General features: G+C 57.8%; 2 protein-coding genes across 3 annotated transcripts; one reads left to right on the forward strand and one right to left on the reverse strand.

Annotated features, from left to right (window-relative positions):
• Nucleotides 1-2,309: 2,309 nt before the first annotated feature.
• On the forward strand, nt 2,310-8,960 carry GLIS2 (GLIS family zinc finger 2). The gene is made up of 6 exons (XM_024759474.1): nt 2,310-2,551; nt 3,430-3,602; nt 4,147-4,323; nt 4,407-4,540; nt 4,625-4,743; nt 6,003-8,960. The coding sequence occupies exons 1-6, from the start codon at nt 2,380-2,382 to the stop codon at nt 6,800-6,802; spliced, it is 1,575 nt and encodes a 524-aa protein (XP_024615242.1). The 5' UTR covers nt 2,310-2,379; the 3' UTR covers nt 6,803-8,960.
• Nucleotides 8,961-9,708: 748 nt separating this feature from the next.
• On the reverse strand, nt 9,709-17,225 carry PAM16 (presequence translocase associated motor 16). 2 transcript variants are annotated; one of them, XM_024759476.1, is made up of 5 exons: nt 17,074-17,225; nt 11,675-11,759; nt 10,711-10,847; nt 10,289-10,354; nt 9,709-9,864 (listed from the first exon to the last, which is right to left on the reverse strand). In XM_024759476.1, the coding sequence occupies exons 1-5, from the start codon at nt 17,074-17,076 to the stop codon at nt 9,778-9,780; spliced, it is 378 nt and encodes a 125-aa protein (XP_024615244.1). In that variant the 5' UTR covers nt 17,077-17,225; the 3' UTR covers nt 9,709-9,777. The 2 variants fall into 2 exon arrangements, with proteins under 2 accessions (XP_024615244.1, XP_024615243.1); XM_024759475.1 differs by lacking the exon at nt 17,074-17,225 and adding an exon at nt 16,802-17,018.
• Nucleotides 17,226-18,349: the final 1,124 nt, after the last annotated feature.

Here is an 18,349-nt window from a genome sequence, read left to right on the forward strand (position 1 = left end):
TCCTCCTTTCCCAGGAGTGGGGAGGCTGGGCCTCCTGGCTGGGCTCTGGCTTTCATCAGAATGAACCCCTGTTCCCAGGGCAGGACCCAGTGGCAGGAAGTGGGGGGGGTGTCTCTGGGGACTGGGTCTGCTGATTAAGGGGGGTGCTGTAGGCCCAGCCTCACCCTGGGAGACAAGCTCCTTTTGGGGTCCTCCCTAGTTCTGGGTTGAGGCAGTGTCTCCTACAACTCTTCAAAACAAGGTGACCCATGGCTCCTCCCTGGCTCCCCTCTGGCCTTAGGAGAGGGCATAGGGCAGGTGCCAAAGGATGTTACTTGGGCAGTGTTGCCAATGAGAGTGTCAGTCTGAATTCCCAGTTCCCAATCCATCCTGCCCTCGTGGTCCCCTTCTCCAGAAGGTCGGGTAGGGGGTTGGGGGACAGAGGCTGTGGGGAGGCCTGTGGCTCTAGGCCAGCTGAAGGACCAGGCCACCAGCCCTTCCTGGCTCCTGAATTCTTAATCAGCATAAATATTTACTTCCTTCCTCCCCTTCCAGGCTCCCAGCACAGAGGAGCTTCAGGGAGGTTGGACTGGGCCTGTGTCTAAAAATAAACAGGTGGAGGGACAGGCAGACACACAGACAGACAGACATAACTGGGGGGGTGGGTCAGGCAGAGGGCAGCTCCCTGCCCAGCCAGAGGAAAAGTGGAGGGGGCCCAGGTCCATCCATCACTGTCACCTGCCCACCTGGGTCTGGAGCTCCTAAGGGGACAGCGTGGCAGTCTGGTCCCAGCTCTCTGGCATCACTGGGAGCCCCTGGCCCATGCATGGCCTGCGGGTTAATCCAAACAGATCTGCCAGCTCCCACCTGATGGAGTTTAACAGGGAAAAGTAAAGTCACAGACCTCGGTCCCACAGCCAAGTGTGGCCACCCATTCTCTGATAATGCTGCCCCCTCCCCAGGCTCAGAGACTCCAATGTTAGCCATGTGCTGGGGTCTTGGGATGTGTCCCCAGAAGCAGAGGGTCCTAAGGGAGGGGACCACTGTTACCTGTGTGTGTGTGGAGGGTCTTGGCAGAAGTGGAGCTTGTTGGGGAGACGGATGAGCCCGGGCTTGGAGCTGGGGCAAGCTCCAAGTTGCTGAGGGGCTTGGTCTGGAGAAGATGAGTGAGGATGTGGGGTCCCCGTCCTGCTCCGTGGAGAGCGCTCCAGGCAGCTCTGCAAACATACACACTGGTGAAATACACGAAGTCTTTTACCATGTGGTGGTCTCGGGGATGTTCCCTATTAAATTGTGAAGAGCTAGATTCTGTGAACGACAGAGAGTATCTTGTTTGGCAGATAGATTTTCAGGGTGTAATCATCTCAATTAACAAACACAAGGAAACACAATTTCCCAGCATGTGAAAAGATTGCTGCTGTAAAAAATGATTTGGAATAAAGGACCCTTGCTCTTGGGTCACTTATATGTGAAGAAAATTACACCATTGAGAAATTCAAAGTGGTGAAAATTCACCACTCAAAATAAAAGAATATCATCATCATTAAAAAAAAATGTATGTATGTATGTGTTTTACTAACCACTAGACAGCCCATCACTTCCCCCTACCCTGCCCCTGGATGGCCTGGCTGGGCCACAGTCCCCAGCTGCCCCCTGGTGGTGGCCCAGAGCCCTCGGGCTCCCCACGCCTGTGGGACCTTCTCCTTGGACTGCCCCTGGGAGGCAAGGCCACCTGTCTGTCTGCCCAACCCTTGGGGCCAGGCCAGGCTTCGCACAGATTGCCTGGGACAAGCTGTCAGCCTCATTCCCTTGGAGGTGACCACAGCTGCATAGGTGCTAGCGGTCAGTAACTAGCACCTCTGAGGGCCACCTGGGAGGACACTCATTGCCCTCCTGGCCTGGTTCTGGGTCTTCCAGCTCACACCAGGCATATGTCCCAGGCATGACTTCCCACTCAGTCAGAAATGACCTTTGGGACTTGCCTGGCCAGTTCCAGGAGGAGATGTGGCCTTGAATCTGATGGTTCTGCCACTTCCTAGCTCTGCAACCTGAGACAGTTGTCGCTAAAACTCCATTCATGGCAGAATGGACCCTGTGAGCTTTGCTTCCCAGAAGTCTCGTGGGAAGTGGAGGAGTTAGCTGTGGGTTGGTGGTTGGCTCACCATAATACCTGCTGTCCAGAGCCACTCAGAAGGTCTCTCTACCCGGGGAGACAGCCTCCACACTGCCCAACACCCACTGCCTCTCCGCTCCTGTGGGCTTTAATGGGCTCAGCCCGAGGAGGAGTCTGGGGTCACAGTGTCACAGCACAGCTCCTGTCCTCTCCCAGGTTCCTGCCTGAATACCAGCTTGAGAGCCCCTCGCTGCCTGCTGCCGCCCCCACCCCCAGCCCCCATCACCATGCACTCCTTGGACGAGCCGCTCGACCTGAAACTGAGCATCACGAAGCTCCGGGCGGCGAGAGAGAAGCGGGAGAGGACACTGAGTGCAGTCCGGCACCGAGCTCTGCACAGGGAGCTCGGCCTGGTGGATGACAGCCCCACCCCGGGCTCCCCGGGCTCCCCGCCCTCAGGTACTGTGCCCGGGCAGGGCAGCAGTCTCTGAGCCCTGATGGAGCCCTGGCGATAGGAAAAACGTCCCAGGTGTATCCACCAGGACATAGTCACAGCCCCTCACAGCCTTACTTAGAGTGCTCTCCACACTGTCCATCCATCCTCCCAGCAGTTTATCTTTGGAGGTGACACTGTCCCTGGGAGGAGGGAACTGACTTGCCCAGCTCCTGAAGCTGGCACAGCAGAGCCAGGATTCAGACTGAGGCCTCTGGGAGAATCTGGAGGAGCTGGTAAGGGGTTACGGGGGATTCATGAGGTAGTAACAAAAGGCCCCATGGCCCAGTGTCTGGGCTCTGAGGCAGAGTGGTCGGTCAGCCAGACCAATTGAGACTGGGGACTGAGCCCAGCAAGTGCTTCTCAGGGGGTGCTTGGGGCTCAGGTCTTCTGCTCCGTCTCTGGTGGACCCTGAAAACCAGATCTACCACGTCTGAGCTGGAAGGGTCTGGAAGCAGCCCAGCCCAAACCTTTCATGTTACAGAAGGGGTCAGAAAGGGACGGGAGAGAAGTGAGAAAGGTCCCTACCTGACATTGTGATGAGGAACCAGGGGCCCTGGGTTCCAGTCCCTATTCAGTTACTTACCCTGTGTGCCAGCCCGTTCCCATCTGTAAAATGGGTACTTCCCATCTTAACCAGTGGCTGAGCTCTCACCACGGCAGAGGTCACATTTGTCAGCTGTACAGGCTGCTACTCAGATTCCTGGGTCCAAGGGTGGGGTGGGGGGGGGCAGGGTGTGGCTGGTGTCTGCTTCCAGAGTCACAGTGGAGGAGTTGTGGGCAGGAGGGCCTGGCCCGTCAGAACTCCTGGCTCCAGTATCCCTGAATCATGCCTTTCCCATAGGCTTCCTGCTGAACCCCAAGTTCCCCGAGAAGGTAGAGGGACGCTTTTCGGCAGCCCCCCTGGTGGACCTCAGCTTGTCGCCGCCGTCTGGGCTGGACTCGCCCAATGGCAGCAGCTCGCTGTCCCCTGAGCGCCAGGGCAATGGGGACCTGCCTGCAGTGCCCACTGGCCCGGTAAGGAGGGGATGTGTGTTCTAGAGAAAGTGTATTTCTGGGGCTGCTGTAACAAAGGACCACAAACTGGGTGGCTTATAACAGAAATGTGTTATTGTGGAAGCTAAAGTCCAAAATCAAGGTGTTGACAGGGCCATGGTCTCTCCGAAGGCTCTAGGGGGAGTCCTCCCTTGCCTTTGCCAGCTTCTGGTGGCTCCAGGTGCTCCTTGCCTTCTAGCTATGTCACTCCACTCTCTGCCTCTGTCATCACACGGCCTCCCCCCACCCCCGTATGTCTGTGTCCAAATCTCCCTTTCTCTTTTGGAGACACTGGTCACTGGGTTCAGGGCCCCTGTCCAGTCTGACCTCTTAACTTAAATCTGCAAAGACCCTATTTCTATACAAGGTCATGCACACAGGTACCAGGGGTTGGGGCTGGGACATGTCCTCGTGTGGGACACAGCTCAACCCCCAGACAGAGGGAGACCGGGGGTGTGGGGGTGGGGTTTGGGCCCACTGGCCCGTGGGCAGGTGTTGACTAGCTCTGCCCCCTGCCCTCCTCCAGGACCTCCAGCCACTGCGCTACCTGGACAGCGTCCCCAGCTCCTTCCAGTTCTTCCTGCCCCTAGGCTCCGGGGGGGCCCTGCACCTGCCTTCTTCTTCATTCCTCACCCCCCCCAAGGACAAGTGCCTCTCGCCAGAGCTGCCCCTGCCCAAGCAGCTGGTGTGTCGCTGGGCCAAGGTGAGTGGGGGTTGGGAAGAGTGGGGCAGGGTCCAGGGCAGGTGGCGGCCCCACTCGGGCTCAGCACACTCTTGGCCCTGCAGTGTAACCAGCCCTTTGAGCTCCTACAAGACCTGGTGGACCACGTCAATGACTACCACGTCAAGCCCGAAAAGGATGCAGGCTACTGCTGCCACTGGGAGGGCTGTGCCCGCCACGGGCGCGGCTTCAACGCCAGGTGAGGGAGGGCGAGGTGGGTGGGAAGGGGGGCCTGGGTGTCCAGCGGCTGAGCTGTCCTCCTCCTGTGCCCTCCCTGGAGCAGATACAAAATGCTCATCCACATCCGCACACACACCAACGAGAAGCCGCACCGCTGCCCCACCTGCAGCAAGAGCTTCTCCCGCCTGGAGAACCTGAAGATCCACAACCGGTCACACACAGGTGAGGGCGGGGCTGGAGTGTGGGCGCTGGGCCATCCCCGCAGCCAAGAGACAGTCGCGTACCCCAACTGTTTGGCGGTCCCTTTCCGAGTGCCACTTGCTGGGGAAGCCTCTCCCATGGGTCAGACCCTCGCCACGCGCTCTTGGGACACAGACTTGTCTTCCTGTGTCACACTCGGCATTGTGTTCATATGATCGTCGACTCATGCCACCTGTGACTGCAGTGTGTCTGCTCACTTCTCGTGGACCCCAGCACACAACAGGGCCAGCACTGGCCAGCAGAGCCACACACTTAATTTATTTATTTTAAAAATATTTATTTATTTGGCTGCGCTGGGTCTTAGCTGCGGCACGCGAACTCTTAGTTGTAGCATGTGGGATGTAGCTCCCTGACCAAAGATCAAACCCGGGGCCCCTGCATTGGGAGTGTGGAGTCTTAGCCACTGGATCGCCAGGGAAGCCCCTTAATTTTAAATTTCCTAATCGCCCACATTGAAAAAAGTACAAAGAAATACACGGTGAGGTGAATTACAATGATATATTTTCTTGAACTCAATATATTCAAAATGTTGTCAATTCAATATTAAAACATCAGGGAGGGACTTCCCTGGCAGTCCAGTGGTTAAGACTGTGCTTCCAATGCAGGGGGTGCAGGTTCGATCCCTGGTCAGGGGACTAAGATCCCGAATGCCTGCACTGCGTGGCCAACAAACAAACAAAAACACCCCCCACACATCAAGGAGACACTGAAATTCTTCATTTCCTACAAAGTCTGTGGACTCCAGTGTATATTTTACACTAGAAGCACATCTCAAAGGCTCACAGCTTCACGGGGCTCCGGCCAGCCCTGGTCAGCAGGAGCAGCCCTTTCGTAAATCTGGAGAAACTGTGTTGAGTCAGGGCCAAGGGCATCCACGCAGCGCTCACTGTGAGCCAGGCCCTAGCAGGGTCTTTAAGCAATTACCTGTGGAAGTGGTCGCTGTCATCAAAGTCTGAAGCACAGGCCTGAGGCCAAGGGCACACACAGCCAGGCCACAGGCTGGCTTCTCAGCGGCCACGACCTGCCGTCCCCACTGGAGTCAGAGCTCTGCCGGTGCTGAGGACACCACCCCCCAAATCAGACAGCCCCTGCTCTCAGAGAGGTCTCGGTCTGGGGTGAGGGGCCTGGGGACTGTCGAGTGGGTGGTGGGGGGTGGGAAACTGGGCTGGGATGGACTGGGCGGCGGGAGCCCCTCACACCGGCACTGGCGCCGCCCACAGGCGAGAAGCCCTACGTGTGCCCCTACGAGGGCTGCAACAAGCGCTACTCCAACTCCAGTGACCGCTTCAAGCACACGCGTACCCACTACGTGGACAAGCCCTACTACTGCAAGATGCCCGGCTGCCACAAGCGCTACACGGACCCCAGCTCGCTGCGCAAACATATCAAGGCCCACGGACACTTCGTGTCGCACGAGCAGCAAGAGCTGCTGCAACTTCGCCCACCCCGCAAACCACCGCTGCCCACCCCTGACGGCAGCCCCTATGTCAGCGGGGCCCAGATCATCATTCCCAACCCGGCTGCCCTCTTTGGAGGCCCCGGCCTGCCCGGCCTGCCTCTGCCCCTGGCCCCCGGCCCCCTTGACCTCAGTGCCCTAGCCTGTGGCAATGGCGGGAGCGGTGGGGGTGCAGGGGGCATGGGCCCTGGGCTGCCCGCCCCCGTCCTGCCCCTCAATCTGGCCAAGAACCCGCTGCTGCCCTCGCCCTTTGGGGCTGGCGGACTGGGCCTGCCCGTGGTCTCCCTCCTCGCTGGCTCCGCTGGCGGCAAGGCCGAGGGGGAGAAGGGGCGTGGGGCAGTGCCGGCCAGGGCCCTGGGCACAGAGGGCCGCAAGACCCCCCTGGAGAGGACTGAGAGCGGCCGCTCCCGGCCAAGTCCCGATGGCCTCCCCCTGCTGCCAGGCACTGTGCTGGACCTGTCCACAGGCGTCAACTCAGCAGCCAGCAGCCCAGAGGCGCTCACTCCTGGCTGGGTGGTCATCCCGCCGGGCTCCGTGCTGCTCAAACCGGCCGTGGTGAACTGAACCCACTTAGTGGACGCCGACCACCTGTAGCCCAGCCGGCGGCTCCCAGCCCTTCCCCCTGACGAACGGAAGCTCTTCTGCGAAATAGCAATAATGTTCTCCTGCCCCAGGGCCCAGTTGGCTGTGTCCCCTGGGCAGACCTAGCCCCAGATAAGCTGGGCAGCAAGGATGGTGCTAGAAGGGCATTGCTGGCACCCCAGGCTCCCAAGGGAGGAACTGGGTCTGCCAGCTAGGGAGAGCTGTGCTCCTGGGTGCTGAGGCCTGGCTCACCTCTGCCCCACCCCACCCCACCCCATCCTCCACCTAGCCCTCAGTCCCTCTGTCCCCCAACTCTAGTGCCACCCTCATCCAGTGGCCAGCCGGGCAGGTCACCCTCCCTCCCTTGCCCACCTGCCAGCCCTGTCCCAGCAGTGGGGTGGTGGGGTGGCATCTGCCCTACTGACTAGCGCCAGGCTCCCTCCCCATCCCCTTTGATGGTGAGCTGTGAGGACCCCCTGGGATTGAGGCCCCACCCCATCCTGCCTAGCCTCACTGGGCCCCTGCTCTGGGGGCTCCTGACCCCTTTCCCTCTGGTCTACCCTCCAGAGGGAGAGCAAGACAGACGCAGGCCCTGGCAAAGCCACAGGAAGAAGCCACCTTACCTTATGACAAGGCGCCTCCCAGCTTGGAGAGGGAGGCCCGCTCTGCCAGCTGCCCCTCACTGCCCGCCATCTGCAGCAGCCAGCTCGCTGCTCGAGGGTCAGTCCCTTCTGTGGATTGGCTGACACTCCAGGTTGAGGGGGCTGGCTGACTACTCATCTGCCCCTTCACCACTGGGCCTCCCTCTACTTTCAGGGAGCCCTGAGTGGAGAGAGGTGCCAGGACCTGGGACCGGCCCAGCTCAGGGAATAGGTGGGGCTGGGCCTGGCCTGGCCTGGGGTGGTGCCACCCTGCACAAGGGACTGTGGAGGCCTGCAGGGTGTTGTTAGGAGGGGAGGCTGGCTAGGCACAACCCCGGGCTGGGATACGGCTTCTGTCCTGGGGGCACCAAGTCACGGCCAGCACAGGTGAGGGAGGGCTCCAGGCTGGTGCTGGGCACGGGAGCTTCCAGAGGCCATGGACAGAAGGACCTGGGCTTGAGGAGGGGAAGAGGGGCTGCGAAGGATGCCCTTGGGAGGGCCCCACCCCTCTGCCTGGGAAGGGGAAACCAGACAAAAGAACCTGGACTTGGCGACCTGGCTGCTTCCTCTGGCTTTTCTGAGCTGAGCTCCTGCCCTAGGTGTCCCTGCTCTGCTCCCCCACGGAGGGGGCCAGAATAAGCTAAGGATGCTGGAGCTCCATGTGCCCCAGAGCCCACACTGCTGCCCAAACCCAGGGAGCTGGGCTCTCCCACAGGCCCTGGCGGTGCAGCACATGTCTCATTCCCGGCCCTGAGCCCTCACGTTCCCTCCTCGTAGGGGGCCTGGTTCAGTCTGGGAGGTGCTGGCCCAGCAGTCAGGAGCTCTGTCTGGCTCCTAGGCCTGCCCTGCCCTTGGCCACAGTGACCAAGCCCTCCGTGTCACCGGCTGCAGAACAAGGGAGCTATGGGACTGCAGGGGCGTCCTTAGCAGCCCTGCAGCTTCCCTCCTCTGAGCAGCTCTGCTGACCCTGCCCTTTCCTGGACTGCCCTTCTGTCCCAGAGGGGTCACCCTGACCCAGCCCACTGACAGGGCCCGGCAGCACTGGCTTTGCCCCTTGAAGGGGCTGTGAGCAAAGCAGGAGGGAGCTGGTCTCCTTCCCTTGCGCCCCACCCAGGACCCAGGCACCCCCACCCCCACTAAGGGCCCCAGGCCTTAAGTCCCCATTGGGGTGAGGGGTTTGAGACTCAAGCCCCGGGAGCAGAGGAACAGGGCACTGGAAGGTGACATTAGCTCAGCATGTGACTCGGTGATAGACCAGGCCCGAAGGGGCCGGTGTACGTGTCGTTGTTGTCGGTTTGTTGTTGCACATTCCAGGATATCAGTATTCTAACAGGTTCTAAGTGCCTTTCTATCGTAGCTTATGTTTTTCCTCCTCTTGGCTCCATTGCTGTTAGCATAGAGTTTTAAAAAAAGAAAAGAGATAAGCTAATGACTATAACAATATATTCCTCCATGTGAGAGGAAGTTTATAAAGAAACAATAAAAGTGAGTTACAAACACGGTTTGTCTTGGATGTGCCAGGAGCTGGGCCATGCACAGGAGACTACCTACGACCGCCTGTGCCTGGCTCTGGGGTCCCCCACCCAGACTGCAGTGCCGAGACCCTGTTCTGGGATTTTCTCCCAATCCTGTGGGGGCCATAAGCTCTCTACCTGCTGCTGGGAGCCGGAAGGGAAGGGCGGCAGGGGGAGGTGCTGAGATGGAAGGTTCTGGACAACACATCGCAGGTTCAGGTACTCATCCGCCACTGCCTGCCATGACTTTGTTGAGTGCCTTAGCTATGGGGAAGCCTGGCTCCCTGGCCTCGGTGCAATGAGAGGCTGGCAAAAGCTCCTCTTTTCCGGCCACACCCTGGAGCTTTCCCCCCAGATTACTGAGGTGTTAGAGCCCAACCCAGGTCAGGGAAAGGTGGCCTGTGACAGAGCCCAGGGGCCCGAGCTCCATCCACCAGCGGGGTGGGCGGGGCAGACCTGAGGATGGTGATGCCGAGGGAGGGCCTGGCATTGGTACTGCGACAGCAGGAGAGGCTATGGCCGGTACTTGACAGAACGCGACCAGCTTCCTTAGACGAGCAGGGCCAGGCTGGCTGGCTTCTAGCCAACCTTGCCCACACTGGCCCCGCTGGGTGTCAAAGGCCCAAGAACGGGCAGGCAGATGCCACTACTTCCCCTCCCCTGCACGCACAGCCCCACGGCTGGCGGGAAGAGCAGCCTGCCTTCTGGAATCTGGCCGTGCGCACTCAAGAAATGCGGAAAAGACATTTATTACCGAGCTATAAATTAGAGGTGGGCGGGTGGGGTGTGAGGCACCGAGAGGTCACGTTTTGGGCGGCTGCTCTCGCTCTCTGTCCTCCTGGGCCTGGATTCTGAGTTCCTCCTCAAGGCGCTCCTTTGCTCGCACCACCTGGGGAGGGAGTCACAAACAGTTAGGCAGGATGGCCCCTTCCCTCCCCGGGTCCAGCTCCAGCTCCCTGGAGAGCAGCAGGCAGGTCAGAGGTAACAGCCTGAGCGGAATATAAACAGAGGAGCCTGGGGACGCACTGACTGAGTCTGGGAGCTGAGAGCTGGTTCCAGCACTCCACCAGCTAGCAGTCCTGGCCCTTCAAAGCCTCGGCTGCTGGGGGCACCACTGTCCAGGGTGACACAGGGCCCAGGCCAACACAGCCCCACTGGCTGGGCCACATGGAGCTGGCAGCCCTGAGGGACTGGCAGTTCAGGGGGCTCCCTGCGCCCCAGGGACCTTTCTCCTGCCAAGCTCTGAACTGCCTGGAAATGAGGGAGGCCCAGTGAGAAGCGGCCCTGCGGCCTGCCCCCGTCTCAGCACTCACCTTTGACTGCAGGTAGAAGGAGCCACCCACGGATTTATCGTTCACCTTGAATAGGTGTTCGTAGTTCTGCAGAGGAGGGGAGACGGTGAGGGTCCCTGGGTTACAGAGGCAGGGGAAGCTAGGAGATGACAAAAAGGAAAGCGAAAGGGCTCGCCCCCTCCGCCGCGCTAAGGCACCCGGAGCCGTTGAGGGGCGGAGAAGCGGACAGGTGCCCACTGAGGGAGGCCCACGCCTCTGCCACCGCTGCCTGTGGCCTAAACACTGACAAGTGACAGTGGCTTCTTCGAATCCCAGCTGGCCGCAGCCAGAGCCCCCGCTCCTGCCCGTTTCTGCTGCCCCCCTCCCCCCTCCCAACGCTGGTGTACTGCCGCCCCATACCCACTTCTGGTCTGCTTGTCTCAGAGCTGGCCTGGTGGCCTCACCTTCTGGATCTCCTCAGGGCTCAGCTTAGAGACGTTGAGAATCTGCTGTGCCTCCTGGAGGCTGAGGCCGGAGAGGTTGGAGGCGGCCGCAGACTGGTGTCCCGCGCGCCCCCGGGCGTCAGCTGCTGCCCGGCTGGCTGTGGGGACACACGGGTGAGCACTTGGCACTCAGCAGCCCGGAGCTCCCCCAGGCCTTCCACGTGGGCAGCTCACCGCTGCCAGGTGGCGTGAGGGAGGAGACAAGCCGGGCCAGAGGGTATCTCTTCTCCAGGAGTGGATTTTTTGGGGGTGGGCAGTAGTAAAGTGAGGACAGGGGCAGGGGCTGGTCAAACCTGGCATCAGGTCCCCAACCTAGACCATGAGATGACCCTGTCCCTCTTTTCTCCCCTGGCCTCTACCTCCTGGATGCATCGCAAGTTGGGGAGTTTAGGTTACTGTGGGGAACAGAGTGAAGCTGCAAGCAGGGGGAGGCAGCATGGCTCTGCCCTATGGTTACCTAGGCCACCAAAGCAGGCTGCCTTGGGTGACTTCTTCCTTTTCAACACCTCTAGATTCAGGAGCCAGTACACTTTTTCTTAAAGGGTCAGAGAATAAGTATTTTAGGTTCTGCAGGCCAACTAGTCTGTGTTGCAATTACTGGACTCTGCCTCGAAAACAGCCAGAGAGGTATGGCTGTTCCAATAAAACTTTATTTACAAAAACAGGTGGCCAGGAGGGCTAGTGTGCCCATTTCTGGCTGGATGCTCACGCCCATCAGGTCTCCCTTTTATAGGATTGTCCCAAGATCTAGTAGTCTGCCCCCCCAATGGGAAGTGCCCCAGGCTACCTGAGCTGCCAGAACCCCACCCCACAGAGGGCCCTTGCATTCACAATTGGCCCAGTGTGAGGCAGGGGCCCAGAGCTACCGGGAAAATCTGAGCCAGGCAGGATCTCCCAGCCCAAGGAGACAGAGGCCCAAGCTTACCTGCAAACTCCTGCTGCAGGGCCCGGGCAAAGGCCCTGCCCACCACCTGCACGCCCATCACAATGATCTGGGCCAGGTACTTGGCCTGTGAGCAAAGCAGGCACCTATTAGCAGGCTACATTCTCAGAGCCCCCAGTGATGGACCCTGGAAGTGGTGGCTGTGCAACAAGACTTCTGGATTGCTGAGGTAAGGAAGCTCAGAGCAGCAGCCATAGATCACTTCCTCCAAAGCACCCTGATAAAAAGCTTCTGCTTTGGGTGGCTTCGGGTGCCCATGGGACAGCAGGCCTGGGGAGCGGGGGAGGGGGGCACCCAAGAGAATCCCCAGAGGCAGACGGGACTCTCCCTCATCCTTTGTTAGAGGCGGACAGGAGCCAAGGCAAAGTGGCCTGGGAACCAGAACTCAGGGCCGGTCCCAGACCCACCATTCACTCTGCCACGACCGGCAGCTTCTTGTACTTGGCTGGTCCAACCTTTACTGGTGGGGAAACGCAGTGCCATTCTAATTCTCCCCACACTATTCAAGTCAGTTTCAATCAACACAACAAAAGACCAAAATACCCTCCACTTTCAAGGAGCAAAGCCCACTAGGTGGGCATTTAGACAAACACAGCAGGGACCAAGTGGTAAGGGAGAGCAGGCCAACCCCTGTTCCTCCACTGGCTCACTCCTTCACTCAAACCTTGCTTGATAGTTAGCACTGTGACCACAAAGATACCCAGGACCCGGCCCTGTGGGAAACCCTCCACTGCAGCGCAGCGCGAGCGTCTTCTACCCCAAGACCGCGTGGGCCAATGCACCATGGAGACAAGTGGGGCATCTCATCAAGCATGACCAGAGGCGTGGAAAGGCACCGGAGGGACACCTCAGGAAGGACAGGGAGACTCTGGGAGGCAACGGCACTTCTCCTGGCAGGTAGAATCTCGATGGGAAAATGGGGGCTTTCTAGGCAGGGGGACCAGGGTGAGTCCAACTGGGAGAAAGTGTAGGGGATGCCTGGGAGCAGCCAAGAGCCCAGAGGTCTTGTAAAATAGTAGGAGGTAAGATGAGGCAGGCGGGTGAGATGGGAAACATACAGATCTTACTGTGACCAAGGATTACAAACAGACAGCACGTGTGTGTGTGAGCTGGTACAAACGTGGGTGCGTGGAGGACACCCGGAGAATGCTCGCGGCAGGTCACCACTGCTCACATGGCACATCCAAGTGGTTTCCAACAACCAAGAATGGACTTAGCCAGGGTGCTGAGCACTGTGACAAACACATTCTATCTGTTGTGCCATCTAATCCCAACAACTCAAGACACTGAAACACAGAGGGGTTTAGTGACCAACATGAGGACACACAACTAATACCTGGGGGAAGATGGGCAGAAAACCCACAGCCAGTGCTATCAGCTATCCCCAGGCTGCCCACCTCACACAGAATCCTGGGGTCTGCAGGGAGGGCGACTGAACAACATGACAAGGATCAGGACCCAACCCAGAGGCCGAAGAGGGGCTTGTTAGATTCCAGTGGAACCCCGACTCCAGAACTGGCCTTGCTGGCCTCCTAATGGGTGGGGTGGGATGCGGTTCCAGGCCATTAGCGGGGATTGATACATTGGAAGTGGGTTTGGATTTCACAAGTGGGTGGAAATTTCATAAGCCCCGTATTTCACACCACGAAGACTCTCCAGTGATCAGAGAGAGGGGCGGGGCTGCAGGCGCTGCACTGAGGTGAATAGACTAACGAGGATCAGACGGGAAAGTCTCACCTGGCTTCTCCCCCAACCCCCGCTTGCCTAAAGCCTCTCCCAAGTCAGGCAGGAGGCTCTGAGATGGACAGCTGGTCCTGTCTGAGGGACTGAGAGGCTTAACAGCAGGTGATTCCGAGTGTTCCCTTGGCCAGGAATTCCCACCAGGCCTCCGACCACACCTCCTTCTGCTGCCACACCTGACAGCAGCCCCATCCCACTGCCTGCACTGCCTCGTAGTCAGGTGTTTACTTCTCTGCCCAGGTGGTGACTGTTGCTAAATAATGAACGTTAAGAGCTGAGGCTCTAACTGGGCAGCTCCCCCACCACCCCCTGCCCATGGTTCCTGCTGCCAGAGCTCCATAGCTGCAGGACAGGCTGGGCTTCCTGCAAAGTTTCAGAGGCTACCCCAGCCATCCAAGGGAGCTGCCTGGTCCACCCACCGCAGCTACCAAGGTTCCTGCAGGAGGCATCTCCTGGGGGAGGCAGTGATGCGGAGGTTACACAGACAAGCTCTGGAATCACCTGTGTGCAAATGACAGCTGGGAACCCTGGATAAGTTCCCCAGTCTCCCTGAGCCTCAGCTTCCTCTCCTATTGTGGTCAACAATAGGGCTGTCACGGGGATTAAATGAGGTAATCCTTATAAAGTGCCTGGCTCAGACCCTGATAATATAGTAGGTGTTCAATAAATGTTGATTTTCATTTATTACTACTCTTTGTTTCCCAAAACCTGACACTGGCCAGGCACTGGAGAGTAACAAAGTTCCACCCAACACAGCAGCTCATTTGATAGATCCTCTGATTCCTCAGGGGAAAAAGCTGCAAAATGTTGGGTTACATTCCCAGGGAGCTGGAAGCAGCATGGAAGAGAAGTGAGAAGGCTGCTTTAGTCAGGCTGACATAACCTGGGTCCCCGCTTTGCTTCTTGCCAGCTGTGTGGCCCTGGCAATCACTCAACCTCTCTGAACCTCAGTTTTCTTATCTGCAAAATGGAGAGAATAATACCCCCTTATAGGAGGGCTAAGGCCCTCAGAAGGCAAGGCATGTAAAAAGTGGACACCTGAGTAGCTCAAGAGCTGCCTCTGCTTCCAGACCAGATCCTGCTTGGTGCTGAATGATCTAGAGATCAGAGGTGCAGCCAAGCTTCTCAGCTACCTACTCAATACCCAGACACCTACCAAGTGCCAGGTGGGTCAGCTGTGCTCAGAGCTGAGGATTCATGGGGAGCACAGCTGTGCCAGCAGCTACCACAGGGGATGAAGACAGTTACTGGCTGAGGCCTCTCCCAGAAAGCCCTAAAACACCCCATAATCCACTGACTGATGCTCGGGCCTGAAGACCCTGGGCAAGAGCAACTGGCCAACACAGCATCCAACTCAGGCCAAGCTGTTGGTCAAGGAGCAGAGGTCAGAGCCATGAGACTCCATGCCTGGGACACTGCAGATGGCACATATGCTTTCCTGCCTGGAGAGCAACGTGGCACAATGCGGGACCAAAGCCCTGCAGCTGGGGCAAAGGACCACAGGCAGTGTGGGGGGTTGGGAAGCCCTAAGGAATGTGGTTTGTCCTGTGTGAAGTGCATCAAGAAGGCAACCTGGCTTTGGACAGATGGATGTGCAAAGTTCCCTTCAGACCTTGGGCTGGTGGGTAGAGACAGCCACTGACTCACCCTCTTCTCAAGGACACATGGAGATAGAAAGGGGGCTTTCTTCACCCAGGGCCCTGGCAAACAGCTGCTGGCATCACAACTAGGCAGGAGGGAGGTCAGGACCACAACTGTCACATCTGCCATGGTATGTCCAGGGCCTGGGCTGTGGCTAGCACAGCAGGTGCCCGATACATATCTGAATGAACGTGACACTTGACAGGGCTTCCAAATGCCTCCCACTCCCTCTGCTGAAGGAGGGTTCTGGCCATCCTCCCAAAACACGCACACAATACCCTACCTCTGCTGCCGCTGCCAGCCAGTTCAGTCTACCCCCAGCTTGGCATCCCCAGCTCTGGCTACAAATGACTTCTCTAGTTTTCTCTCCCCTCATTGCTCTCCACATCACGTACTGCAGCCACACCATCTACTCCAGGATCGGCTCCCCTCCTTCTTTATTCTGAATTCATACACCACACAGGTCACTCTTTTCAAGTGCACAATTCAGCACTTTTTAGGATATTCATAGAGCTGTATAACATTTTCATTATCCATCCCCCCAAAACTCCATACCCATTAACCCAATGAACATCCTCTCTCCTACTCCAATACTGTCTAATCCCAACATCCTTCAAGACTTAGCTCATGTCAGGCTTCCCTAGTGGCACAGTGGTTAAGAATCCACCTGCCAATGCAGGGGACACGTGTTCAAGCCCTGGTCCGGGAAGATCCCACATATCCCACATGCCGCAGAGCAGCTAAGCCCGTGCACCACAACTGCTGAGCCTGCGCTCTAGAGTCCGCGAGCCACAACTACTGAGCCTGTGTGCTACAACTACTGAAGCCCGCGCACCTACAGCCTGTGCTCTGCAACAAGGGAAGCCACTGCAATGAGAAGTCCGCGCACCACAGCGAAGAGTAGCCCCTGCTCCCTGCAACTAGAGAAAGCCCCGAGCAATGAAGACCCAACGCAGCCAAAAATAAATCAAATAAACAAATTTATATATATATACATATATATATATAAAAGACTTAGCTCATGTCATTTTCCTATTAATATTGTCCTATTTTACGGACTCGCCTGCTTTCTCCTTTAAGGTACCAAGTCCTCCAGAGCCACATGCAGGAATGTGTGTGAAGGACCCAGCTGGGGTGGGGGGCAGGGTCCTCAGAAAATGGCAGTGACTATTACAAGGCAGGAACAATGTGGTTCTATGTGTAGTCTCAGGACACAGAGCAGCTGGGCTCAAAACTGGGATGAGTGACCCTGGAAAAGTCAGATGCCCTGAGTTTCAGATTGTTTATCTGTAAAATGGGGACAATGAGAGCACCAACTTCTTTAGAATTAAATGGGAATCTACATAAGCCTCAGCTCAGGGCCTGGCACTTGTAAGCTCCTACCTTATCCTTAACACTATCAGTTAATAAGTGGCTCCCCAAACCCACTGCCTCAATCACTCAACAATCCTCTATCCGGGGATAGAGCTCAGGACCCTGTACTTTTAAAGGTCCCCAGGTGACCTGACGCAGCCAGTGTGGCCCAGATCTGTGGGCCTGCTTTGGGTGCCAATGGTACCGCAGAAACGCTCAGTTTTCGGTGTTGCAGGGTCTGGTTCAAGTCCCAGTTCTGCCACTTCCTCGTGAAAGTCCTGGAGCCCGTTTCACCAGCTTTCAAATGGGGACGATAATAGGGCGACACCATCAACTAGCTCGGGGACCGAGCAGGGGCTCGCGGGCCGGACTTACCTCCACCTTGGGCTGCCGGCACGTGGCTGGCGCACACGGCGATCGCATCTGCTCGGTATTTCCCGGCATGCCAGACCCGCCCTGCCTTCCAGCTAGAAGGCTCTCCCTGGCCCCGAGGTCGCCAGCACCCGCCTCAGTAAACCCCGGCTGCGACACCCCAGTCCCCGCTCCCCGCCAGGAACGCAGGTGGCGCGCGGCGCCCGCAGTCCAGGCGGAGCTCCCAGCCCCGGCCCCGAAACTGCCTCCCTTCCCCTCCCCTCCTCATGCCTCACCATGGCGGCCACTGTGCTTCGGAGACACGGGGTCCGGCTTCCCGGACCCTCGGCACCGGCTCAAGGGCGGCCGGCGGGTCAAAGGTCAAGGGAAGCTGCGAAGAGCGCGTGCGCTGGGCATGCGCGTTGCTTCTGAAAGGGCGGGGCGTGGGCGGAGACCTATGGCCCGTGGGCGGAGTCGGGGCGGGGCCTGCCTCAGCCTCCGGCGTTCCGGCGACCACCGGAGGCTACTGATGGGCGGTTTCAGGACCCTCTGGCCGTCCTGCTTATCCTGGGGCGCTAGGAGCAACAGAACAACACCGGTCAAATGGGTGTGTGTGTGTGTGTGTGTACTATTTCTTCCCTTCATTTTGCCAAAATATTTGGGACTAAAAGACATGCAATAAACATACAACACCTCACAAACAATGAGTAAGACGTCAAATTCTCACAAATATTTAGGAAAACAGGAAACTTCAAAGTAGGTTTCATCCCAGGTTCCCTGTCTGGAAAGGAGGGCTCGTCTCCCTCCTCCTTCAAGTCTTTGTTCCAATGTTACCTTCTCAGTGAGGCCACCCTGATGCCCTACCATCGCTGCAACTTGTCCTCCATTCCTTTTCTTTTCTAATACGGGCTTTATTGAGAGAGAATTCATACACCACACAATTTGCCCTTTTGAAATGCATAATTCAGTGCTTTTTAGTATATTCACAGAATTGTGTAACCATCACCATTAGTTCCAGAACATTTTCAGCCCAGCCTTAGCAACTCCATACCCATGAGCAGTCACTGTCCATTTCCCCCTCCCCCAGCCCCTCGTGACCACTAATCTGCCTCCTCTTCTATGGATGTCTCTTCTGGATGTTTCATAGAAATGGAATCATACTACATGCGGCCTTTTGTGTCTGTTTTTTTTTTGTTTTTTGTTTTTGGCTGTGTTGGCTCTTCGTTGCTGGGCGCGGGCTTTCTCTAGTTGCGGTGAGCAGGGGCTCTTCTTCGTTGCGGTGCACAGGCTTCTCACTGCGGTGGCTTCTCTTGTTGCAGAGCATGGGCTCCAGAGCCCAGGCTCAGCAGTTGTGGCGCATGAGCTTTGTTGCTCCACACATGTGAGATCTTCCCAGACCAGGGCTCGAATCCATGTTCCCTGCATTGGCAGGCGGATTCTTTGGTTTGATTTGATTTTTTGCAGTATGCGGGCCTCTCACTGCTGCGGCCTCTCCCGCTGCAGAGCACAGGCTCCGAACGCGCAGGCCCAGCGGCCATGGCTCACGGGCCCAGCCGCTCTGCGGCATGTGGG

The sequence above is a fragment of the Neophocaena asiaeorientalis genome, unplaced genomic scaffold (genome assembly GCF_003031525.2).
Source record: "Neophocaena asiaeorientalis asiaeorientalis breed wild unplaced genomic scaffold, Neophocaena_asiaeorientalis_V1.1 scaffold254, whole genome shotgun sequence".
Taxonomy (NCBI): domain Eukaryota; kingdom Metazoa; phylum Chordata; class Mammalia; order Artiodactyla; family Phocoenidae; genus Neophocaena; species Neophocaena asiaeorientalis.

Coding starts and splice junctions, on each gene's coding strand:
- GLIS2 (XM_024759474.1), top strand. CDS start 2,380: ATGCACTCCTTGGACGAGCCGCTCGACCTGAAACTGAGCATCACGAAG. Junction 2,552..3,429: donor CCCGGGCTCCCCGCCCTCAG/GTACTGTGCCCG, acceptor CCTTTCCCATAG/GCTTCCTGCTGAACCCCAAG. Junction 4,744..6,002: donor CCACAACCGGTCACACACAG/GTGAGGGCGGGG, acceptor CGCCGCCCACAG/GCGAGAAGCCCTACGTGTGC.
- PAM16 (XM_024759475.1), bottom strand. CDS start 16,870: ATGCCGGGAAATACCGAGCAGATGCGATCGCCGTGTGCGCCAGCCACG. Junction 10,848..11,674: donor CCTGCAGCAGGAGTTTGCAG/GTAAGCTTGGGC, acceptor GTGTCCCCACAG/CCAGCCGGGCAGCAGCTGAC. Junction 10,355..10,710: donor GCCCTGAGGAGATCCAGAAG/GTGAGGCCACCA, acceptor CCTCCTCTGCAG/AACTACGAACACCTATTCAA.